The sequence below is a fragment of the Cyclopterus lumpus genome, chromosome 6, assembly GCF_009769545.1.
Source record: "Cyclopterus lumpus isolate fCycLum1 chromosome 6, fCycLum1.pri, whole genome shotgun sequence".
Classification (NCBI taxonomy): domain Eukaryota; kingdom Metazoa; phylum Chordata; class Actinopteri; order Perciformes; family Cyclopteridae; genus Cyclopterus; species Cyclopterus lumpus.
Window position 1 is genome coordinate 19,444,357 of NC_046971.1, and position 20,812 is coordinate 19,465,168.

The 20,812-nt window shown below is 42.1% G+C and overlaps 3 protein-coding genes across 8 annotated transcripts in view; 2 read left to right on the forward strand and 1 right to left on the reverse strand.

Moving 5' to 3' along the window:
• The first annotated feature begins 363 nt into the window (after positions 1-363).
• atp6v1e1a (ATPase H+ transporting V1 subunit E1a) lies at positions 364-4,645 on the forward strand. 2 transcript variants are annotated; one of them, XM_034534126.1, is made up of 9 exons: positions 364-554; positions 998-1,063; positions 1,207-1,316; positions 2,108-2,174; positions 2,522-2,611; positions 2,694-2,762; positions 2,917-3,011; positions 3,117-3,204; positions 3,996-4,645. In XM_034534126.1, exons 1-9 carry the CDS (start codon positions 522-524, stop codon positions 4,056-4,058), a joined length of 681 nt encoding a protein of 226 aa, XP_034390017.1. In that variant the 5' UTR covers positions 364-521; the 3' UTR covers positions 4,059-4,645. The 2 variants fall into 2 exon arrangements, with proteins under 2 accessions (XP_034390017.1, XP_034390018.1); XM_034534127.1 differs by having other exon boundaries at positions 366-554; positions 1,207-1,257; positions 2,112-2,174.
• On the reverse strand, positions 4,643-15,743 carry slc25a18 (solute carrier family 25 member 18). 4 transcript variants are annotated; one of them, XM_034534123.1, is made up of 11 exons: positions 12,967-13,105; positions 12,716-12,781; positions 11,534-11,891; positions 11,162-11,287; positions 10,156-10,211; positions 9,835-9,925; positions 9,338-9,453; positions 8,834-9,026; positions 8,079-8,242; positions 6,054-6,129; positions 4,643-5,953 (listed from the first exon to the last, which is right to left on the reverse strand). In XM_034534123.1, exons 3-11 carry the CDS (start codon positions 11,551-11,553, stop codon positions 5,812-5,814), a joined length of 984 nt encoding a protein of 327 aa, XP_034390014.1. In that variant the 5' UTR covers positions 11,554-11,891; positions 12,716-12,781; positions 12,967-13,105; the 3' UTR covers positions 4,643-5,811. The 4 variants fall into 4 exon arrangements, with proteins under 4 accessions (XP_034390014.1, XP_034390015.1, XP_034390016.1 ...); XM_034534124.1 differs by lacking the exons at positions 12,716-12,781; positions 12,967-13,105 and adding an exon at positions 15,635-15,743; XM_034534125.1 differs by lacking the exon at positions 12,716-12,781 and having other exon boundaries at positions 11,162-11,284.
• The window catches only part of LOC117731768 (cat eye syndrome critical region protein 2 homolog), a 38,532-nt gene continuing 33,143 nt past the window's right edge, over positions 15,424-20,812 (forward strand). Inside the window, exon 1 of one of the 2 annotated variants that reach the window (XM_034534120.1) lies at positions 15,424-15,737. In XM_034534120.1, the coding sequence (XP_034390011.1) occupies positions 15,618-15,737 (120 nt within the window). In that variant the 5' untranslated portion in view covers positions 15,424-15,617. Of the gene's footprint in view, positions 15,738-15,881; positions 16,033-20,812 lie in introns of those variants that run through there. The other variant, XM_034534121.1, reaches the window with a different exon arrangement.

The following is a 20,812-nucleotide window of genomic DNA, read 5'->3' on the forward strand; positions in this document are numbered from 1 at the left end:
GCTTCTTCAGAGAGAAATATTTGACACTTGTATCCATCAATAGCATCATGATCCTCAAAGATGTTCCATGCAATCACATATGACGGAAAGGACTACATCCAAATCACTCGAAACGCGTGCAGTAACAGTGCACCCATGGGCAAACTTTCTCCATGTGCAAACAACAACAATTGTAAATATATATATGTATATGGTATTCAGCTCATAGTTAAATAAATTAAAATATTGGAAAACAGTGTGACAGTGGTGTGTCTTTGGTCTGTATCCTATAAAAAAGGGCAGGGGAGGCGCGGGGCGCGCCTACCTGTTCCCCATTCCGAGAGTGACGTCTTATTTTGAAAGTCGTAACCGGATGTTGTGTTCGTCTTTTTATCGCTAGCGCGACTTTAACGGGAACGAAGAGGAAAAGTATCTTGTCCGAACTGTTTCTGTCTAACTGGACTGTCCAAGTGGTCGGGAAGACTTCTTTTTATTTACTTGTTTTACAGTCTTATAATAAACAAAGTCATTTCTGGGAAGACATGGCGCTTACAGATGCTGACGTACAGAAACAGGTAACGCTAAAGTAACGCCAGACAACGTTAGACTCGGAACTATTCCGTGTAACCCCGTTCATCCCAGTGACTCATGAAGTTATAACTTTAGGTTAAGTTAGCTAACATGAACACAACGCACGTTAACGCCAGCGAATGGGCTCAACCCTGAACCAAGTTACCGTTGCGTGTTAACGTTAGTTGCTTAATTATTATTACGCATGAACTTTCGAGGTCACTAAACCCGCTACCGTTACGAACCTAACGTACGTATTTAGTTTGGCGGAGTGGCCATTCGACATAACTGTTAGCTCACTTTAGCTGTTACAAGTTTCAATACATTAAATAGCTCCTTGTCATATAACGTTAGTCTGACAGCGGAACGTTGTTAAACGTCTTTCTTCACGCTCAAGTTGTCAGAGGTCCGAATTATAAACTCGTTTGTGTATTGTCTCTTGCGGCAGATCAAGCACATGATGGGCTTCATTGAACAAGAGGCCAGTGAGAAAGTTGAGGAAATTGATGCTAAGGTAATGGCAGTTTAGTCTGCCTGTATGTCTGTCTGTCTGTCTGTCTGTCTGTATGCATGTCTGTCTGTCTGTCTGTCTCTGTCAGTCTTGTGACTCTCACTGCTGTGACCAGTAACGAGCCTCGTCTTCCAATCTATTTACAGGCGGAGGAAGAGTTCAACATCGAGAAAGGTCGTCTGGTGCAGACTCAGAGGGTGAAACTCATGCAATACTATGAGAAGAAGGAAAAGCAGATTGAACAACATAAGAAAATGTTAGTTGTTGGTCATGGATTGCCAGTTTAGGGGATGAAAAGGCTATTTGTAACAGTGTGTGTGGGGGTATATTTGCACTTTTTCTTTTACACACTACAACATTGTGAGCAGTGCTTTTTTTTTCATTGAATCACAGTTGATGTAATCAGATTTTTGACACTGATCAAACGTTAAAAAAAACATGATATAATGTAAATGAGGTTAAATTATGATACAAATGATTGTTCCAGCACCTTTAAATTGATATTTAATAGAGGCACCCGTTAGTGTTTGGAAGCTTTACTAAATAAAGACAAATGTTAGTAGCGTTCCCATATCTTACGTTCAGGGACATGGACTTCACATGACAGACACGGATCACAAACTACATTAGTGCTGTGGGCACTCATGGACCACAGCACTACAACAGGCTTGGATTTGTTTTGTTTTTTTAGCTATTGTAGGGGTTTGCCGGTTTCTGTTATTTATCGTGGTTGTTTTTCACACACCTCTAAATTCTTCAATTTGAGGATTGACAGCCTAAGATTTAATGAGACTTTGACAGTCACGAGTGGTCCGCAGATGGATCAAGAGACCAAGTAGTTGAACTAAAGTCCTCATTACAGGTGAATTGAAATACTGTACATATTTGCAACCACTTCACCTTCCTGGACTGCAAAATCCAGTTGTGGTGGCAAAGGCATCTATAAATCAGTGTGTCGTGAGAACCGGGTATCATGCCGGACAGCCTGTGCTGCGTTACATTGTCTGCAGATCATTTACTGATTGACTTTTCCCTCCACTCTCACAGCCAGATGTCCAACCTAACAAACCAAGCAAGGCTAAAGGTGCTGAAGGACCGCGACGACATGATCACGGTTAGAGAGCAATGCTCATATTTTGCACAACTGGCACACAACTGTCTCCTTTGCTCTAACGTTTGGTCACCATCCATCCATCCATCCATCCAGCCACTGAATTTAATTCCTTTATTTGTGTTGGGTTTCTCCAACCCAATGCAATGACGTGATTATGGTCCTCTGATCTTTGGAAACAATACTTACCAGACACAAGCATTTACACAAAAGTTTGGTTCACATTGAATGAGAAGGTGTGTACCTTTGACGGGTACTGTATATATTGTTATGTATTCCAAAGTATCTGAATACACGTTTTTTATGTCTTTAGAGTTATCTAAATTAATCAGTGAAAACTCTGTCCACAGGATTTGTTAAATGAGGCTCGTCAAAGACTTGGAGAGATTGCCAAGGAGCCTGCGAGTTACTCTGCCTTACTGGAGGGCCTGGTGCTTCAGGTAAAGTGTACAAGTGAATAAACAGCTGATTGCTTTGTTGGTTCTTCGTGTTTTCTGAGTGTCCTTTTCACTTTTCTTTAAGGGTTTCTATCAACTGCTGGAACCTAAAGTTACCATTCGCTGCCGACAGAAGGATGTGGAGATGGTGCAGGTGAGGTTGAGCTGAATACGGGGCTTTGTGTTGTAATTATTGTCACAAGTTAATAAGAAAAGCGCAGGCCATTACAACAGCCGCTTAGTCTTTTGTTAAATTCCTGATAGTTGGTAGTGTTGTGTTTGTCAGTCTTTGTTGTATTGCTTGACAGGCGGCAGTTAATAAGAACATCCCCATCTACAAAGAGGCAGTGCAGAGCAACATCGTTGTCAAAATCGACCAGGAACGCTTTCTTTCGTCAGAGATGTAAGACCAACTCTTAAATGGATTGTCAGATTACTTATTTTATGAAAAAGTGGAAGAAAAACAAACAAAGTGAGTTTGCTTATCTCATAACCGTGTATCCAACAGCTGCGGAGGGATTGAAGTATATAATGACAACAGGAAGATCAAGGTTTCCAACACTTTGGAGAACAGGCTTGAGCTGATGGCACAACAGGTAGCGTGACTTTGATAATGTATCTGAAATCCAAATCTGTAAATACACACACCTTTATAACACTCTGAATGTAGTTTCTGCTGTTTGCCTGTGGGGGGCAGCAGAGCCCACTTGTCTTTCCAGTGAGCAGATTGTCTGAGACAAATTAGCTGAACCTTAATTGAGTGAATGGGAAAACACTGACTCTTCTTTTGTCTTGCATTGTAGATTCTGGTGCAGCATGGAAATCGGTTGTTTAGCAATTACAGACATTATTATTTTTGCTTTTGTAAATAACTAAACTTTATTAATTCATTTGAAATACCTGCAATTGTTGCAGATAACTCGTGAGAGGAATTAGTTTTGAGCTTGCGGGCTCTGAGGTATACGGTTCTTTTCCAAAGGTTAGCACAAACCTTCAAACATAGAGAAGTTTTGCGAAGGTAGAAGTAAGATGAGGAAGTTTTTTTACAGAAGATTTACATAAACAAATTAGCCCCTCAGCGGCCATTCACGCAACCAGACGCACGACAATGTAGATGAGAGGGTTGTTTCTTTGTCTGCTTCCACCAGCACAGCTCCCATAGAGAGAATCTGCAAAACACTTTTCTTTGTTTCTTTGTCTTTTAGGAAATATATATTATTAGTTAACTGCCCTTTATGTCCATTAAAAGAAAAGGAAGGGAAAAAAAGAAAGATTAAAGCATCGGTGTTTGCCATGTTTCTCCATCAGTTTACAATCATTGATCCAGATCTCTCATTTTTTAGTTTCTTGTGTGACCTTATTCGTGTCCTGACTTTACACCTGACAGATGATGCCTGAAATCAGAGTGAACTTGTTTGGAGCCAATCCAAACCGCAGGTTCACGGATTAACAGCGGATTTGAAGAGAGCAGTGTGGACACAGGTGGAATATATACTGTATAAGGTGACCAAAGCCCTTCATCAGAGTGAGCAGACTGAGTCTGGACAATCACTTACTATTCACTATTCATGTGATGCTACTGATGTGTTAATATATCTTTTTTATTTGTGCACGAATTAACTGCATAATAATTCAACAACTGCACTTTTATTCATGCGTAAGTGCCCTCTATTTGACCTCTCCAGGTGACGTTTAAAAGGACTGCTTTAAATTGCTTTGGCATTGTACAAAAGTATTCCTTCAGTTGTTTTGGGAAATCTATTTCTATTTGATACCAGATTAATGTAATCTAAGCTACATATTTAGGTCACCAAATATACACATATTCCCTTCACATGCCTCATTTACATTTTAGCAGAACACAGCCCATAATGTAGTTGATTATATGGTATGTTTGCCAAACATCTCTTTTTTATAACAGTTAGACTGTGTGTGCATGCGGACCGCGAAAAGATGTTTACCATTGTTCTGAAGCACTTAACATACGGAAACCAAATGAATAAAGATCAAATAAATGTGTGTGACACTGAGAAATGAGCATGTATGAGATATCTTTATTTACAGTGTGTAAACACACATTTTAATCAGTCTATGTTCTCCTTACATGTGTCTTCAATTAAAAATGTTTACAAAAAAAATATTTTTGTGCCACCCAGTGGACTTCAGTAATGGCAAACAGTTGGCGAGACCAGGTGCCCTACTCCCTCCACGGTTCTATTAAATATAATTGTCCTCGCTAAATTGGACTCAAGTACCAAATCAAAACTCCCAATTCCATTGAATTCATTTAAGACATACAGTTTTGATGATTTAGAAACTACCAGCAATTGTAAGGCTTTAATTGCATTTTTCTTTCCAGTTATTCTGCGCACATCATTTGAAGCAATGTATTTGTATGAGTAGCTATTCATGTATTTTTTAACCCTGCCAAACTGTGGGGAGAAGAGGAAGTGAGCTGTGTGTTAGGGTATATTGTCCAGTAATGCTGGGATTAAAGCATTACCATCAGATTAACAACTGACCTTAGAGTTTCTGGCAGCCAGCACCTCCCAATCCACGGAAGGAATTCAAGATTACAACTCGGACCTCACGGGATGGAGTGGGAGGAACGCATGACATGGTAGGCAGAAGGAGATTAAGCTCATTTTCCAAAGTAATAAACACATCAAACATTAAATTGTAAATTACAGGCATTTGACACCAGTTCAGACTCATTCAATGTGATGCAATCTTTTGTAAAAGATTACATAGGATGGTGCACAGTTGTTTGTCATTACTATACAAATAGTCGTCCTCAAACAACATGCAAAAGCTCTCTCTTAACCAGACAGAATAATCCCTCTCAGATGAAATGACCAGCCCCAGACATAATGCAGCAAGCACCCGGGATAACCCCGAACCATTTGGGATGAACATCCTCAGATTAGTCACACACATAGAAAGGACCCTGTTTAACCTACGGAACCCTGTTCATGACAGCATGTCAAAACCTAGAGACACTTGATTAGTGATTAGATCCTGTTGGTCCACATATTAGTAAATAGACCCTCTTCATATGTCAGACCATTCCTCTTCATTTGGTTAGCAGATTGCGGCCGTATTTCCCCCTCTCTGTATTCAGCATTCACTCAGTTGTGTCATTCATTCACTGCAGATTAAAGCAGCAGGGACCACACAACAACCGCCACCAATGCCAAGCACTGCTATCCCAGCAAACCGAGCAACGTCTCCCCGACCCCAAGAAAGTAGACACCCTGCGCAATGCCAAAAAGAGGAGCGATAACCAGAGCGCGACATGCTGCACCCTTCAGGAATGCTGATGGGCCCTCCCGCGTCATGATGCGCCTGCAAAAGTACACAGATGGGGCGACAGGAGAAAGGCAATGTTACATGGCCCTCCACACTTAAGATAACAAATGTTCTTTCTTATAGACTAAATTCTTACCGTGTGCAGTCAACAATTCCTTTGTATGTCTCCTCGCCGTCACCTTTTTGCAAAGTCTGCAGACGAGTCTTTATGACTGTACAGGCATTTAAAATACAGAAGTGTACTGTCAGTAACTCAGATTAGAGATGGCCACAGTAGCCACTGTGTGTGTGTGTGTGTGTGTGTATATATATGTACAGTGCATCCGGAAAGTATTCACAGCGCTTCACTTTTTCCACATTGTGTTATGTTACAGCCTTATTCCAAAATTGATTAAATTCATTATTTTCCTCAACATTCTACACACAACAACCCATAATGACAAAGTGAAAACTGTTTTTTGCAAATTTTTGCAAATCTATTTAAAATAAAGAACGAAAACATAACATGTACATAAGTATTCACAGCCTTTGCCATGACACTCAAAATTTAGCTCAGGTGCATCCTGTTTCCACTGATCATCCTTGAGATGTTTCTACAACTTGATTGGAGTCCACTTGTGCTAAATTCAATTGATTGGACATGATTGAGAAAGGCACACACACCTGTCTATATAAGGTACCACCGTTAACACTGCATATCAGAGCATAAACCAAGCCATGAAGTCCAAGGAATTAGCTGTAGACCGCCGAGACAGAATTGTATTGAGGCACAGATCTGGCGAAGGGTACAGAAAAATGTCTGCAGCATTGAAAGTCCAAATGAGCACAGTGGCCTCCATCATCTGGAAATGGAAGAAGTTTGGAACCACCAGGACTCTTCCTAGAGTTGGACGCCCAGCCAGACTGAGCGATCGGGGGAGAAGGGCCTTAGTCAGGGAGGTGACCAGGAACCCGATGGTCACTCTGACAGAGCTCCAGTGTTGTTCTATGAAGAGGAGAACCTTCCAGAAGGACAACCATCTCTGCAGCACTCCACAAATCAGGCCTGTTTGGTAGAGTGGCCAGACGGAAGCCACTCCTCAGTAAAAAGCACATGACCGCTCGCCTGGAGTTTGCAAAAAGGCACCTGAAGGACTCTCAGACCATGAGAAACAACATTCTCTGGTCTGATGAAACAAAGATTGAACTCTTTGGCCTGAATGCCAAGCATTATGTCTGGAGGAAACCAGGCACTGCTCCTCACCTGGCCAATACCATCCCTACAGTGAAGCATGGTGGTGGCAGCATCATGCTGTGGGATGTTTTTCAGCAGGAGGAACTGGGAGACTAGTCAGATTGAGGGAAAGATGAATGCAGCAATGTACAGAGACATCCTGGATGAAAACATGCTCCAGAGCGCTCTCAGACTGGGGCGACGGTTCATCTCGGGACAACTCTGTGAATGTCCTTGAGTGGCCCAGCCAGAGCCCTGACTTGAACCCCATTGAACATCTCTGGAGAGATCTGAAAATGGCTGTGCACCGACGCTGCCCATCCAACCTGATGGAACTTGAGAGGTTCTGCAAAGAAGAATGGGAGAAACTACACAGAAATAGGTGTGCCAAGCTTGTGGAATCATACCCAAGAAGACTTGAGGCTGTAATTGTTGCCAAAGGTGCTTCAACAAAGTATTGAGCAAAGGCTGTAAATACTTATGTACATGTTATGTTTTCGTTCTTTATTTTTAATAGATTAGCAAAAATGTGCAAAAAACAGTTTTCACTTTGTCATTATGGGTTGTTGTGTGTAGAATGTTGAGGAAAACAATTAATTTAATCCATTTTGGAATAAGGCTGTAACATAACAAAATGTGGACAAAGTGAAGCGCTGTGAATACTTTCCGGATGCACTGTGTCTATCTATCTATCTATCTGATAGATAGATAGATAGATAGATAGATAGATATCTATCAGCTGGCAGTGTCAAAGGCTAACAGCTAATTCTCTTCTGTCGTCCCTGGGCTGAGGTCACAAGTGCTGAGCAGGTCACAGAGATATGAGTTGTATCACCGGGTACAATCACCTGCTATCTTTGTGAGTAGCAGAGGCCTAAATCCCCATTCACACCCCCACCTCCTGCCCTACGATCTTTCCTACTTTGTCTGTCTCTTTCTCCGACTTACCATCCAATGGTGTTACAGCCACAGCTGCCACTGAGCCGGCGCCGCAGCCGGCCATGAAGGACTGCCAGAATGGCGCCCGAACCTGCACGTCACCCACTCTCTCCCGGCCCAGCGCATTCAGGTTGGCAAACAGCGGGAAGTAGATCATTGAGAAAGGGACGTCCCTGAAAATAAGTGTAAAAAAAAAGAATAATGTTAGATTGAAGGAAAGACGGAAAGGAAATAATCTGAGAGGGAGGCTGTCAGGGCGTGAATAAATAAATGGGATGGGCTGAAAACAAAAAAGGGAGAGACAAAGAGACATGGCCCCATTCAACTGCAGCATGGCAGCCAGACAAAGCTGCAGGAATCTATTGATCGGTGTTGATTGTCAGAGTTATGGTCAGTGAGTACAACAAACGCGGTGTGAGTTATGCAATGTGAAATCAACTCATTAAATGAGTGAATGAAAGGAGAGACGGAGAGTACAAGCAACTGTGCATGGTCATGGATGTGATATTTCTTTCTCAGTTTCCAACATGAGAGCAAAGTGTATAAAGCATAATACCATGGACTGAGTAACACAACTGACATTAAGGAATTATAATGGACACCAGAATAGTTAGACATGTAAAGATTCTGGAAAATGATGGTATGAAACTATGGTTTGCCTCTCTTACTCGTTGTAAAATAGGACGTCAACACACATACATGCTCATTCAAAGTGAAACATCATTTATTGAATGTGTGTGTGTTTATGTCTTTGTGTGTATGACCTCACTAAGGTAGCTCCGGCCCCCCTGTAGAGGCCCGCAAGTCCCCGAGTCTTCAGCAACTCCACCGTGATGCCGGTGGCCGAGGCCCGAGGTGGAGGTGGAGGGCTCGGCCGCGCTGGTGGGGGGGCCACCAGGGTTTGAGCTGGCCCGGGGGCAGCCGCCTGAGCTGCAGTTGGAACGGTTCTCTGGGCAGCTGATAGTCAAACACAGACTGCCCCAGGTTAGCAACACTCAAACTCAACAACACTCCTCACAATAGTTGTTGTAATTATTGAAAGGCATGGCATGTACATGACTTAAGTAATACGGAATCAAATCTTAGTATAAATATTGGTAAAAGGTGCATTTTTCCAAGTTGATTTACTTCCCGAAAAGGATTTTCCACGATTCCAGTTAATTGCATCCTTTTTTTTACGCTGACATGAATTTTGACACGCTGCATCTTGGTATTCGTACGAGGAAATAAAAAACTGAAAAAAGCATTAAATCCATTAACCAACTCACCGAGCCTTCCTGCATCCTGCAGCTGGATCTTAAGCATCTCCATAGGAGTGGTGACTACCACCTGACATGTCCCAGCCCCACAGCCTGCCAGCACTTCTCCCCACAGGGGTAAATGACTAGAAACACCATGGTGTCAAGAACAAATATACAGCATTAACAAGAGTACGCTTTTGCAGTAAATGGCAATGAGTTCGTATATTAAAGAGCAAACACACACAAGATTTTAAGGATTTGTTTGTTTGCCAGATTTTGCCTAAAGCAAATCATGCATATAAACAGTCTTCTTTTTTTGGCAAATTACCCTAATCCATCTAAGACTTGAGACTTAAGTGCTTCAACACTTAAAACAAGAACAAACACATTTGTCACTTTGTGTGACTATATGAGGAAAAAACAGCATCTACTGTAATGCAACAAGTATGTTTCAGCCGGACCCATTCTGTTGCTTTCTATATAGCGTCATTATATGATGCATCACTGTGCAAACATCTATTCACCCATCCTTGGAGAGCTTCTGTCTGAAGACGTCATTGGCAGCCAGCTTGATGGCTTTTTCTGGCGTCACAAGAGTGAGGTTCACTGCTGCACCTGGAAAAGACAGACAGGCTGACACCCAACCGTTTCCACCGAGGTACACAAATAGAGCGGACCTACACAGCAGCTTACGGCTCACGTCTAATAGTGGTAGACGCTGGTCGTTATGACAATAGGATTGAGGGCTCGCAGGAGAAACAACAGCGTAGGTGGCCAGATTAAGCTTATAGTAAAGCACAGTTAAAGTGTTGTTTGTCATTAGGATTAGAAATGCAAAGAAATACCTCTGTAACATCCAAAATAGCCCTCCGAGCGTACCGTCTTTGCCAGGCAGTCCATCCTTTAAAAGAAAAAGAAGGCGGCAATTTACATTGTGTCCACTTTTTCATAAGGTCCTAGAATACTATTAACTTTACTGACAGACATTAAGGTCATGTCAATTATATGCTTCATTTACAAGCATCATCACCGGTCTGGCCCAAATACACCCGGACCCTCTATTCTGCCACGACAGCAACAAACGGGAGAGAGACCAGTGTTGCCATTGTTCTGTATTAGCAGCCCATTGTATATGTGGAAATTCTCTTCTTTTTCTTTGAAATGAGAAAATAAAAAATAAAAACTTTGAGACTGGGCCTTGAAGGGAAGTAATCCAAGCTATTTTTCCATGTCTGACTCAGAGTGGAAAACCGCAGTCTAAAATGAGGTAAACACAGGATGACCACACCCAATCAGCCAGCAATATTGAAGCCCACCAGATGTGGATACGTTAGACATTTGAGGGTTGTGGTGTCTTTTAAGGACACAGAAGTCTTTTGCTCTGCATCTCTTGATTCTGTGTTTCAGTTTTAGTGCATTCGTTTCAACTTTTGTCTGGTTTTGGTTAAGTTACCACGGCGGGCCATCAAAAACAGACTGTATACAGTCTTTCCCTGAACTCCTATGACCCACCAAGCCAAATATGGGAAGCGTGTGTTGAGCTGCGGTGCTCCACCCTCTGAGATTCAGTGGAAAAGTATGTTGGCATCGTCCAAATAATCCTGACTTGTTTGAGGCTCAAATTAGAGAGTGCTGTTCACCATTCATTCATCACCAGCAGATATTTTGCAATGGTTTTACAGTTCAGAGACTTTGGTTAGATTTTCATGCAGGGAAATAAATATTTGTCTTCCTTCCATAACTTATAGGTAAGGATGACTTTTCAACAAATTAAAAAGTATTGTTTTGGTATGCTAAGACAAAGTGCATACATGTATCGGGTTAACTCTGGGCCAGGGGAGCCCTACTCACATTCCTTTGTAGACTGGGACACCCTGCTGGTTCTGTAGGCGGGTCTTGGCCAGGTCAATGGGAAATACACATGTCACACCAACCAGGCCTGCCACGCCCCCATTAATCAGCTTAGCGGGGAGGCTGCTGAGGGATCAACATAGACACAGACCCACATGCATGCACAGACCCATGTAAACAATGTCACCAACACCGGCCATGCAAAAGACACATCCATTCATGGACATAAATAGAAATAAAGCGGACACACCAACCAGACACAGAAAGAGAGTGGAAAAAGCCCAACGTTAACCCAGCTGCTGCTTCCACGTTATGAACGCATTTTGAATCCGGCTTCATTAAGCGAAACAAAAACGTGGCAAAGATACTCACCTAACTTTCTTCTCCGCCATCCTGCTTGTGTTTGTGGCTCGAGGCCCAAGACCACTGCTCCTCCTCCTCCTCCTTTACCTATCCCTCCTCTTCGTCTTCTTTTTCCTCTTCCTCTTTCCTCCCACACTTCGGTTGTCACCACAGTTTAACCCTCACCTGCCCGCCCACACAACGAATGCAGCTCACTGCTTCTTTTATTGTGGCAGCAACAGACCGCCTTCGTCCCCCTCGTACGGCAGGGGTGGATGCCCTTTTTTCCGTTGTGGCCAAAAACGCCAATGTTGGATCTGTGTCTTCTGGCCAGCCTGTCTGCTTTGTTGTACCTCACACCAAAACCCAATCTCGAATCTCCAACTGCCTGGAAACACATAACATGTGCAAGTAATAAAGATGAAAGAGTACAAGTAAGACCACTGTTTCCCTATTCGATTTGGTGCTTGTCTTTCTCAAAGCCCTGTGTAGGAGTGTATCTGTGCACACCTCACATCACAACTATAGAGCCTATCAGATCTAGATTTAGTCATTCATAAATGTGAATAGCGGCATACCCCAGGACTTCTACACGGAGACAACATCTTGAGTCTCTCTAATCTGCCAGCTAAAAGGGATCAGAGTATCTGACGAGGTGGGCCGACCTGAAAATGAGGGGCTTACCGGTGTTCTTTTACCACATTTGGAATCCAGCGTTTCACAAAGGACTGAAAAGGAGATTATTAGAAATGGAAAAACTAGTTTGACATACTATTTTCTTTGTTCGTTCTAGAAGTACAATATTTTGCTGTTAGCCCTGGTGAGATAATACAGATGCGGTTGAAACCTTATCTTGGTTTCACAGCAATTTCTTGCCTTTACTGTGTTTTCTGTGTCTTCCATTCTTTTCCTGCCCTTTCTCCTCCTGACTTCCACCCTTCCGTCAGCTCCTTAATTAATCTCTCTCTTAATCTCTCCACCTCCATTCCGCCTCTATTTTTTACCAATTTAAACCTTCACTCTATCTTTGACTGTCCTCTCCTCTGGGAGCAACGGAAACATGTCATCAATCATTTTTTTGTGCTCTGTTCATCTTGTCTTGATTTGTATAATTTTCCATCACCTCAACTTTTTCATCTCTCCATTAAGTGTATCCTATTTCTGTCCCCCGTTCTTTTCCATTGCTGCATCCTGGTCACATTCTACACATACCTTTTACTGAGCCTCCTTCTGTGTAACTTTCTTTCAACTCTGCTCCATTCACACACAGTAGTGACCCTGCCAAAACACAGACAAGGGTGGCTCACCCCAAGCCAACCTCCAGCTCCCGGACCCCTTTTTCCCCAGAAAACTGCACTGGAACACCCGGCTCACACAGCACAAGTCCCCAATGTAACAGCTTGCAAAGAAACTTAATTTTATACCATCACAGAGATATAGCAGTGGGGAATAGTGGGTCTTACCTCTGTCGGTGCATCCCACAGACAGGATCAAGCTGTCCACTTTCCTTTCACTTCAACAATGCGTGCAGCAATGGTAGTCAAGCGAGAGCGATCTGAGAGAGCCAGCCGCCACTCAGGGGCCGTTGCACAAACACCAGCATTGTCCGGCTGCCTAAGTCCCTCCCTCTCGTGGTGACTCCCTTCTGTGTGACACAGCCTCGGCAACACAGCTCTGCACTAACACAACTCGACATAAACTCATGCGGCTGCCACAAGGCACGCAACAGACACACAACCGGGGCAAATACCCACAGTTATATAACCCAGTGTGTATTTTCTCCAAGAACATATGTTTATATGCAACATGAACAGCAACAAAAAAGGCTGCCCATCAGTAATGAGCTCTCTATTCAACAGTCCTTGTATTACATAATCCCTCGAGGGACATGGAATTCCTCAAATGTTAACAGACTTACAATTACTACCAAGGTAACAGTGATATCCTAATAGGATTATCATTGTCTGGGACCTTTTATTTCTTCATATTGGGAAATATTTACGATTAGGTAATTATTAAAGAACAGAATGTTATGCGTATCAACAAAAAAGTAGTCACCACAAAAAAAAAGTATGTGACTGCCACAGCAACCACTCATTGACTAAACTACTTTTTCATGAGCATTGATTGATGTATCGATTCCCGTTGATGGAAAAACAATTACTATCAGTGATCATTTCACTCATCAGCTGGGAGAACTTGTAAAATATCCCCAGTGTAAGGAAACAAAAAGAGATTTTTTTTTTTTTTAATTAAATTTGAGTGGAATTGGCTAAATGTGCACGGCCCCTAAGTTAGTATATAGTGAAAAGCATAACATGGAGCAACTATTCAGATGCTTTACTCAAGTTAAAGTAACAATAACAAAGTGTAAGAATAAATGTTCTGCATTTTAACTTTTACGTTAATAGACAGAAGTATTATTAGGAAAATGTACGTAAAGTATCCAAAATAAAAGTACTCACCATACAGAGTGGAACCTGTCTGTGTTGTATTTTTGTATATTAGGCTATCGATTTGTTACTATTCATAAGTATAAGCAGCCTTTTAATGAAGCTGGTTGAGGTAGAGTAAATTCCAAGGACTTTACAGTTGCCATTACAATGTTAGATAGCGTAAAAGTGCTACGTACTTAATAAAGTGATTTTATATTTTATAATTATATGCATAAAATAGCATGTTAAGTATGTAAAAAGTATACTATAGTACAGCACATAAGTAGATGTACTAAGTTAGATTGCACCAAAATCCATCCATAGAAGCGTCGCTCTACTTGGTCACCTCGTCTCAACCCAGAACAACCTGTTAGAAAGCACCTTTCACCGCCATCATCAAAACACCAAATTAGTATATTTTAGAACAATGTATTTCAGAGAACTGTAAAATATATGTCACGGTCGTTTTGATTTTGTCACCCATCATTATTACAGCAAATTATTACCAGTGATGTTACCCAGCACATGTTGAATAATATACAGTCTGTATATGTATACACTTCTGTATATTCTATATAATAATATGGAACAGGACAATATACCCTGCTGGAGAAGTCATGATCTTTCCTCTTGCACCACCTTCAGGCCAACATGTTAACTTGTACACAGGATATCTCATGAATCTGATCATTGCATTTAATGCCATTAATTGAAATGCCCTGAGTGGGGTTTAACTTTTGGATATGCAATATTTGACTTTTTAAATTGAATTTGGTTATTTAAATGAATAATGTTATTTTAAAGTTTCATGTTTACACATACTTTGAATCAATGGGCAGAGTGGCCACTTTGGCACCAACTGTCACCGAGCACAACTGCTGTCATGCAATTGTTACATATTGCTATGGAGGGAGCCCCTGTGCAGTGCACAGGCCAACTTCCACCGCGATGTTGTTTACAAAATACAGCCTAAACCTAGCTGGCAATTTACTGTACACGACAATGATCAGCTGAACGAGCCTGAACTGCTGTTGGAAGTCAAATCAAAGAGGTGGTAGGTTCAAATGAACGTTAACAATAGGAAATAGGAAATTAAATTAAATATAACCAATGTGCCAAACGATTTGAACTAAACTTGTATCCCCGCGCACACATAAACCACACTGATGTAAATTAAAACAAGTTACCTGGCTCATACCTGGTTCAAGTATTTATTTATTTAGTATTAATTCACCATTCACAGGCATTCCCTTTAAACGGTAGCCGCAATACCAAACCAAGGGGTTACTGTTGACTTTAAACTGTTGCTACTGTAACAAGCAGAGACATTTAAGTGCAAATATGTTTCAAAGTACCATGCTATTCTTCTAAAACATCAACACGGTCGACGATATAAATAGTACTTGTGTCCAAATACAGTATAACTTATCGTGCTAAGTAATCGCTCCCACCCCCCTTCTTCGCCGTATGGTGGTATCGCCCTTCCCATCTGTTCGGCTCCGGCGAGACTCTGATTGAAACAGATTGTACCGCTCTTCGGGTCGCAATGGCAACTGCCCGACAAGGACGACACTAGCAACTTTTGTCGTACTTGTAATGTTCCGGAGACATCCCAAGTCGCCGAGGAAACTACCTTCTAATGTGAACAATAGACGTCACACAATATCTCAAGTCCGAAAATGTCCCAGGGATGTACCGTTTCTGTGGAAGAGATCCAGTCCTGGTGGGAAGTCCCCGCCATAGCGCACTTCTGCTCGCTGTTCAGGACCGCTTTCAACCTTCCAGACTTTGAAATAGAGGTAAACCAACATCGCGGTTACTTTCAGCAACAGGAATGTCTTTCATTGCGGAAATGAAAAGTTGTTTGTGTCAGCTTTTTTGCCCCCCCGGTCCGTGGAGCACATGTTGTGTCACTAGCCGCCTGGTTAACCAGCTTAGCGGCGTCCTCTGAACTTCTCCTTCGCCAACGTTACTAAGGCTGTTGGGTAACGAGCTAGGCTAGCCACCTCGTTAGCGAGCTAGCTTCTAACTGCTTATTGCTGCTCTGCAAAAGTTGCAAAATGACGTCAGGTGATTGCAGCAGTCACGAAACAGGTGCGTCGTCCGACGTCCATACACATACATGAAGTTACGCGTAGCTTTATAAGATACTGTGGTGTTCGCGAGTAACTTTAGAGAAAGGTGCACTTGTAACAACCATGTGCCACTCGTTTGTTTTCATTTGGCCAGCGCCGCGTGTTTATGTTGAAGAGTGACCTTGTTTCAGGTCATTCAAAGAAAACAAAAAGTAAAGGAGAGAAGCCCATGAGAGCAGGCTTGTGTGACAAAACGGTCCGAAGCGCGTGACTAATGTGAGCGACAACAATGTTTTTTAGGTTGTATTTCTGCGACGCGTGAAGCGAAAAGTCGCGTAATACCTTGACTCGTTGTCCCGCTTACTTTTCTAAAAGGACCCTGGCTGTGTTTTTGTTTCTTTCTGTCAATTGACGTAGAAAGTTAAGTTCATAAGCGCGAGGTTCGAGTTTATTGTCTTGCAGTTGCAAGCCATCTGGCTCGAGTAGCCACAGGGACGCAGATGCTGGTCGGGCATTGTTTGCTCGCCACGTACTGTTTTTGTTTCAAGAAGCGACGTTTCAAACGTCTATTTCCGATACAAATGGAGTCCGAAAAAGCTATAGATGTGAGCTCTCCCGCCGCTCTCTGACCATTAGAGAATAAACTAAATGTATTGCATCACGATTGTTCGACATAATACAACTTTAACACGATTCAACCTCCTCGTGTTCCTTGAAATGTATTCGGACTTCAAAGAACGGCTAAATACAGCGTGCGTTTATTTGAGTAACCTTTTTACATCACAGTTGATGCAGATTGTTCAATTCAGCGAAAAATCATTGCACTTTCGAGAAATACGGCACGGTCAACAAGCACGCATCAACAGCCTCCCATCACTCATTCATCCCCACCCCCTTCAGCAGAGAAACACACGTAGGCATCGCTTTGTTATTAAACGAGGTGCAAGCCAGATGGGGGATCGCATTGCGCCAAGTTTACATGAAAGTTGAGGGTCTTGTGCTGTTGCGTTTTTCGTAACATGGTATTTAATACACGCGAGATAAAACGCATTGTATTATGTTTTCCAGTTCCAAGGAAGCTTCTTGATTTCAACTTTAACAAATGCATCTGTTGACCAAACGTGGTTTGAAGCATGCAGGGGTCGTCCTGCTGTTTCCCACATGGTCGCCTTTAACATGTCACATGTCACATGGTCGCCCCCATATATACACACACACACACTGGATGATTTTGAGGATATATTGAGATTGATGTAGTATTCTTGTACATTGACATCTCCATCAGTGTTCAAAGGCATTTACTCCTGTGGTTCTCAGTAGGTCAAATATTATCTGCAGCTACATTTATGGTTATAATAGCTGAATAGTAATTGGTGATAGAAGCTTTCGGTGCTTTGATTGAAAGCCAGTGGAAATGCATGTCTTCCAAGGAAACTTGAGCAATATTCTGTTCTCATCTTGCCACATAGTTGTGGTATCAGAACCCGTTCCACATCACTGAGTAGATTTTGGCATTCTTCTGTTTGGACATTGGATGATTCTTAATGATATCAGTCTTATCTCATTCTTAGATCCTGGATTCTTACTTTAGGTTGTGATGGAACGTGATCACTGTCGTAATTTAAGGTGAACAAATGTGCGGTACAGTGGCTCCCTGCAGCCTCAAAAGTTTTCAGAGACTAAAGTTTGTGTTTTGATGAATATGTGGGTGAAACATTCAGCATTTGGATGAAATACTTCTTTCAAGCAGTGAGATCCATTATTATTGATGTTATTCTGGGCAGAAGCCCCACAGTGCTGTAGGAAAGGACAAACAAATAATTTTTAGACCATCTTTTAAGCCTACACATGTGGACGGTTACTCAAAATGTATATAGTCCTTTTGGTTTGGTTGCTAGCTCTCCCTATTTATTTGCAGCTCTTGATGAAGTTATTCATATTTGATTTAAAAATTGTGCATCAACCGATCCAGCGTTGCATCAATTCTTAAATGTAATGGTAACATATTGACAAAAAAAATCAAGCCTACTTTGTCAACTTAAGGAAGCTCTGTCTTTATGTGTGATGAATATCTCTCCAACGTGTAAAACAAGAAATCATGTTTTTCTTGCTTTCCTTTTTTTCTTTCCGGGGATGTTGTTTAATGCTTTGAATTATTGAAATCTCTCATCTGCACATGTTTGCTCACTTGAGTGAAGTTGTTTGTTTCTTAAACGGTGTGCCCAATGCAGATCCTAGGGCTGTTGTGCATCTGAATAGGACCTTTTTATATGGTCTTTCAGGCTAGATTGTGCTTGGAGCTCTACTTTTACGCCTATGTGCACCATACCATTTGGTGCGTGAAGTGGCCTTTTGGTCAGCTTTCATGTCAGGAAGTTATAAAAACGAGGCAATTTAAACCACCTCGGTCCGACCTTCTGTGTTTCGCACAGATACCAGGAAGACTGTACAAATAGCTGCATTTAAGAAATGATGATCTGGAGATAACAACTCAATACTCCTCCACTTCTTGCTATTCACATTAACTTTTCAGACTCGATTAATGTAGAATAGTATGGCTATGGCTTGTTCCAAAGTGAGAACATTTTGATCCAACATGTTTACTTTCTGAGGACTTTATAGAAATAAGAGGAAACTGTGAGACAGCCATGTTTGTTTTTCTTAATGCCACATACCAGTAACAAGACGAGCTGGCTTGGGCACTGTCACAAGTGTTGAACTTTGGGCTGTCTCTCTCTCTCTGTCTGTTATCTTTACCGTTGTCTCGACATACAGTTATACGGGTTGATGAGCCACTCACATAATACTGGATCAATATTCATCTGACTCCCGACAAAGTCTGCCAACTTAATGTTTTTCTTTCATCCTCTCTTTTTGTTTATGCATTTGGCTGCACTTGTGTTAGAATGGTACGGTAATGTCAGTCAGCTCCAGTTACAATCTCTGAACCTGTTGGTTGAATTGCCCAAGAATCGGGTGGAAAATGGGGCGGGGAGCGGCTGTCATTGGTCATGACAGAGTGGGGGACATCGAGTGATTTCACTCTGTCCTGGGCTCTAGTGTGTCAACACACTCCAACGTACTGTTAGGCCTTTATTGTGGACATTGCGTCATTTTGGCTGCTGTTGTCCTTTGTCGGTCTTTGCCACCCTGTCCCTATTTTGTAGACCCCAGGGGTCAATGTTGTGACTGCTAAGGGCCTCAACCAAGTCTGCATGGCAATGAATGTATATGTATTTCCTTGTTGGACACCTCTGTCACGTGCGTGTGCGTGTGCGTGTGCGTGTGCGTGTGCGTGTGCGTGTGCGTGTGCGTGTGCGTGTGCGTGTGCGTGTGTGTGTGTGTGTGTGTGTCTGAGGTCTGATGTGGTCTCATCATAGCTGGATTGGGTATCTGGTATCGAATATACCCTTATTTTGATAACTAACAATCCAGTATTTCTATCTGTACATTAACAGCCTAATAATGATACACTGCTATCGGATCGATACCTTGTATCAAGACTTAAAAAGTCTGATTAATGCACCCCCACTAGTAAGTATTGACAACTCAGGCCACTGACTAAATATTTACTGTAGTGTCACTGAAACACCTGTTTATTTTTCTCATAATGGAGACTTTTGTAATGGTTGGCACATTTGAGATCACTGTTTTGTACTTCTACCAAGCAGGATATTGGCAAACTTGTGAGTAAGTCTGACAGTTGTACTGTTGTTGTCTTTCTCAGGTGCTGGTCAGTGATAATGGAGTCCCCCCACCTCCAATCTCCTTGGCTAGCCTTACAAAACTGCCCCTTGCACATTGTTCCTTGCCTGATACACTTCACCGACACTGGTTTACACTTTCATCGTGTGTGCGTGTCCTAGTGAAAGGACATTAGGATGGGAGAGGGTGATCTGCATGAAGGAATCCCAGGGTCAACATGCCTGGCTTTTTGTCTCTGTGGCGGATGCTGCATTTTTTGGCTATATATGAGTTTATGAAATGATGCCTACAATCCCACAGCCAGCAGACGCCGGAGGCCTCTGTTGCAGGATTCTGAATGATGTGCCCTTTATCACCAGACATAGCCTTCATTTGCCAACGACCTCTGTCCCTGTCGTCTTCCCACTCCGTGCTCTGCTGATGTTTGACACACCGTCGTGCATTTGTTCCATATATCTTGATGAGTCTGTCATAATCTATGTGGTGAACTCTGACTTAAATAAGCCTCCTCTTAGGAGACACCCATTATTGGTGATTAGCTAAAAGACATAAACACAATTTATGAGGTCTGTATTTTTTATTTTTTTTTCATGTTCAAATAACCAACATAGCTTTGCGCAGTTTGTCATAATGCAGTTGTTTGTGTGAAAGCATATTCCATTGAAGCATCTGACTGGCATTTTTAGGTTGATACTTTTTACACCTTAGCAGGCCAACAAAGCCAGACGGCAGTTTTGATACATTTTGAGATGGAATATTCCTTGTTCCATAACGAGATGTGTTTAGCTAATGGCAGCCATTGTCATCCTTGTGTGGATCCAGAAAGAAAGAGACACTTAACGAAACAAGCTTTTTTTCTTTTTTCACTTAAACGTTTCCTGAATACAGAAATCTGGCACGAGAAGAATCTTTGAGTCTCGGTATAAAACGCATGCATCTTTTTAGATGTTTTAGTGTTCGGGCTCTATGAGTGGCATTGTTGGTTTAGCTGTGTCAGTTCGACTACCACTTCTATCCAGTCTGAAATATCTCACCAACTAATGGATGGAATCCTAATTATGTGATCCTCTGACTTTTCGTGCAGTTCTCAGTTG

What these genes read in the sequence shown, in the direction of transcription:
- atp6v1e1a (XM_034534126.1), top strand. Translation starts at nt 522, where the DNA reads ATGGCGCTTACAGATGCTGACGTACAGAAACAG. An exon ending in AGGATGTGGAGATGGTGCAG is followed by an intron (nt 2,763 to 2,916) that starts GTGAGGTTGAGC and finishes ATTGCTTGACAG; the next exon opens with GCGGCAGTTAATAAGAACAT. An exon ending in CGCTTTCTTTCGTCAGAGAT is followed by an intron (nt 3,012 to 3,116) that starts GTAAGACCAACT and finishes TGTATCCAACAG; the next exon opens with CTGCGGAGGGATTGAAGTAT.
- slc25a18 (XM_034534124.1), bottom strand. Translation starts at nt 11,553, where the DNA reads ATGGCGGAGAAGAAAGTTAG. An exon ending in GTCCCAGTCTACAAAGGAAT is followed by an intron (nt 10,212 to 11,161) that starts GTGAGTAGGGCT and finishes TTTCTTTTAAAG; the next exon opens with GATGGACTGCCTGGCAAAGA. An exon ending in GCCGGAGCTACCTTAGTGAG is followed by an intron (nt 8,243 to 8,833) that starts GTCATACACACA and finishes ACTTATTTTCAG; the next exon opens with GGACGTCCCTTTCTCAATGA.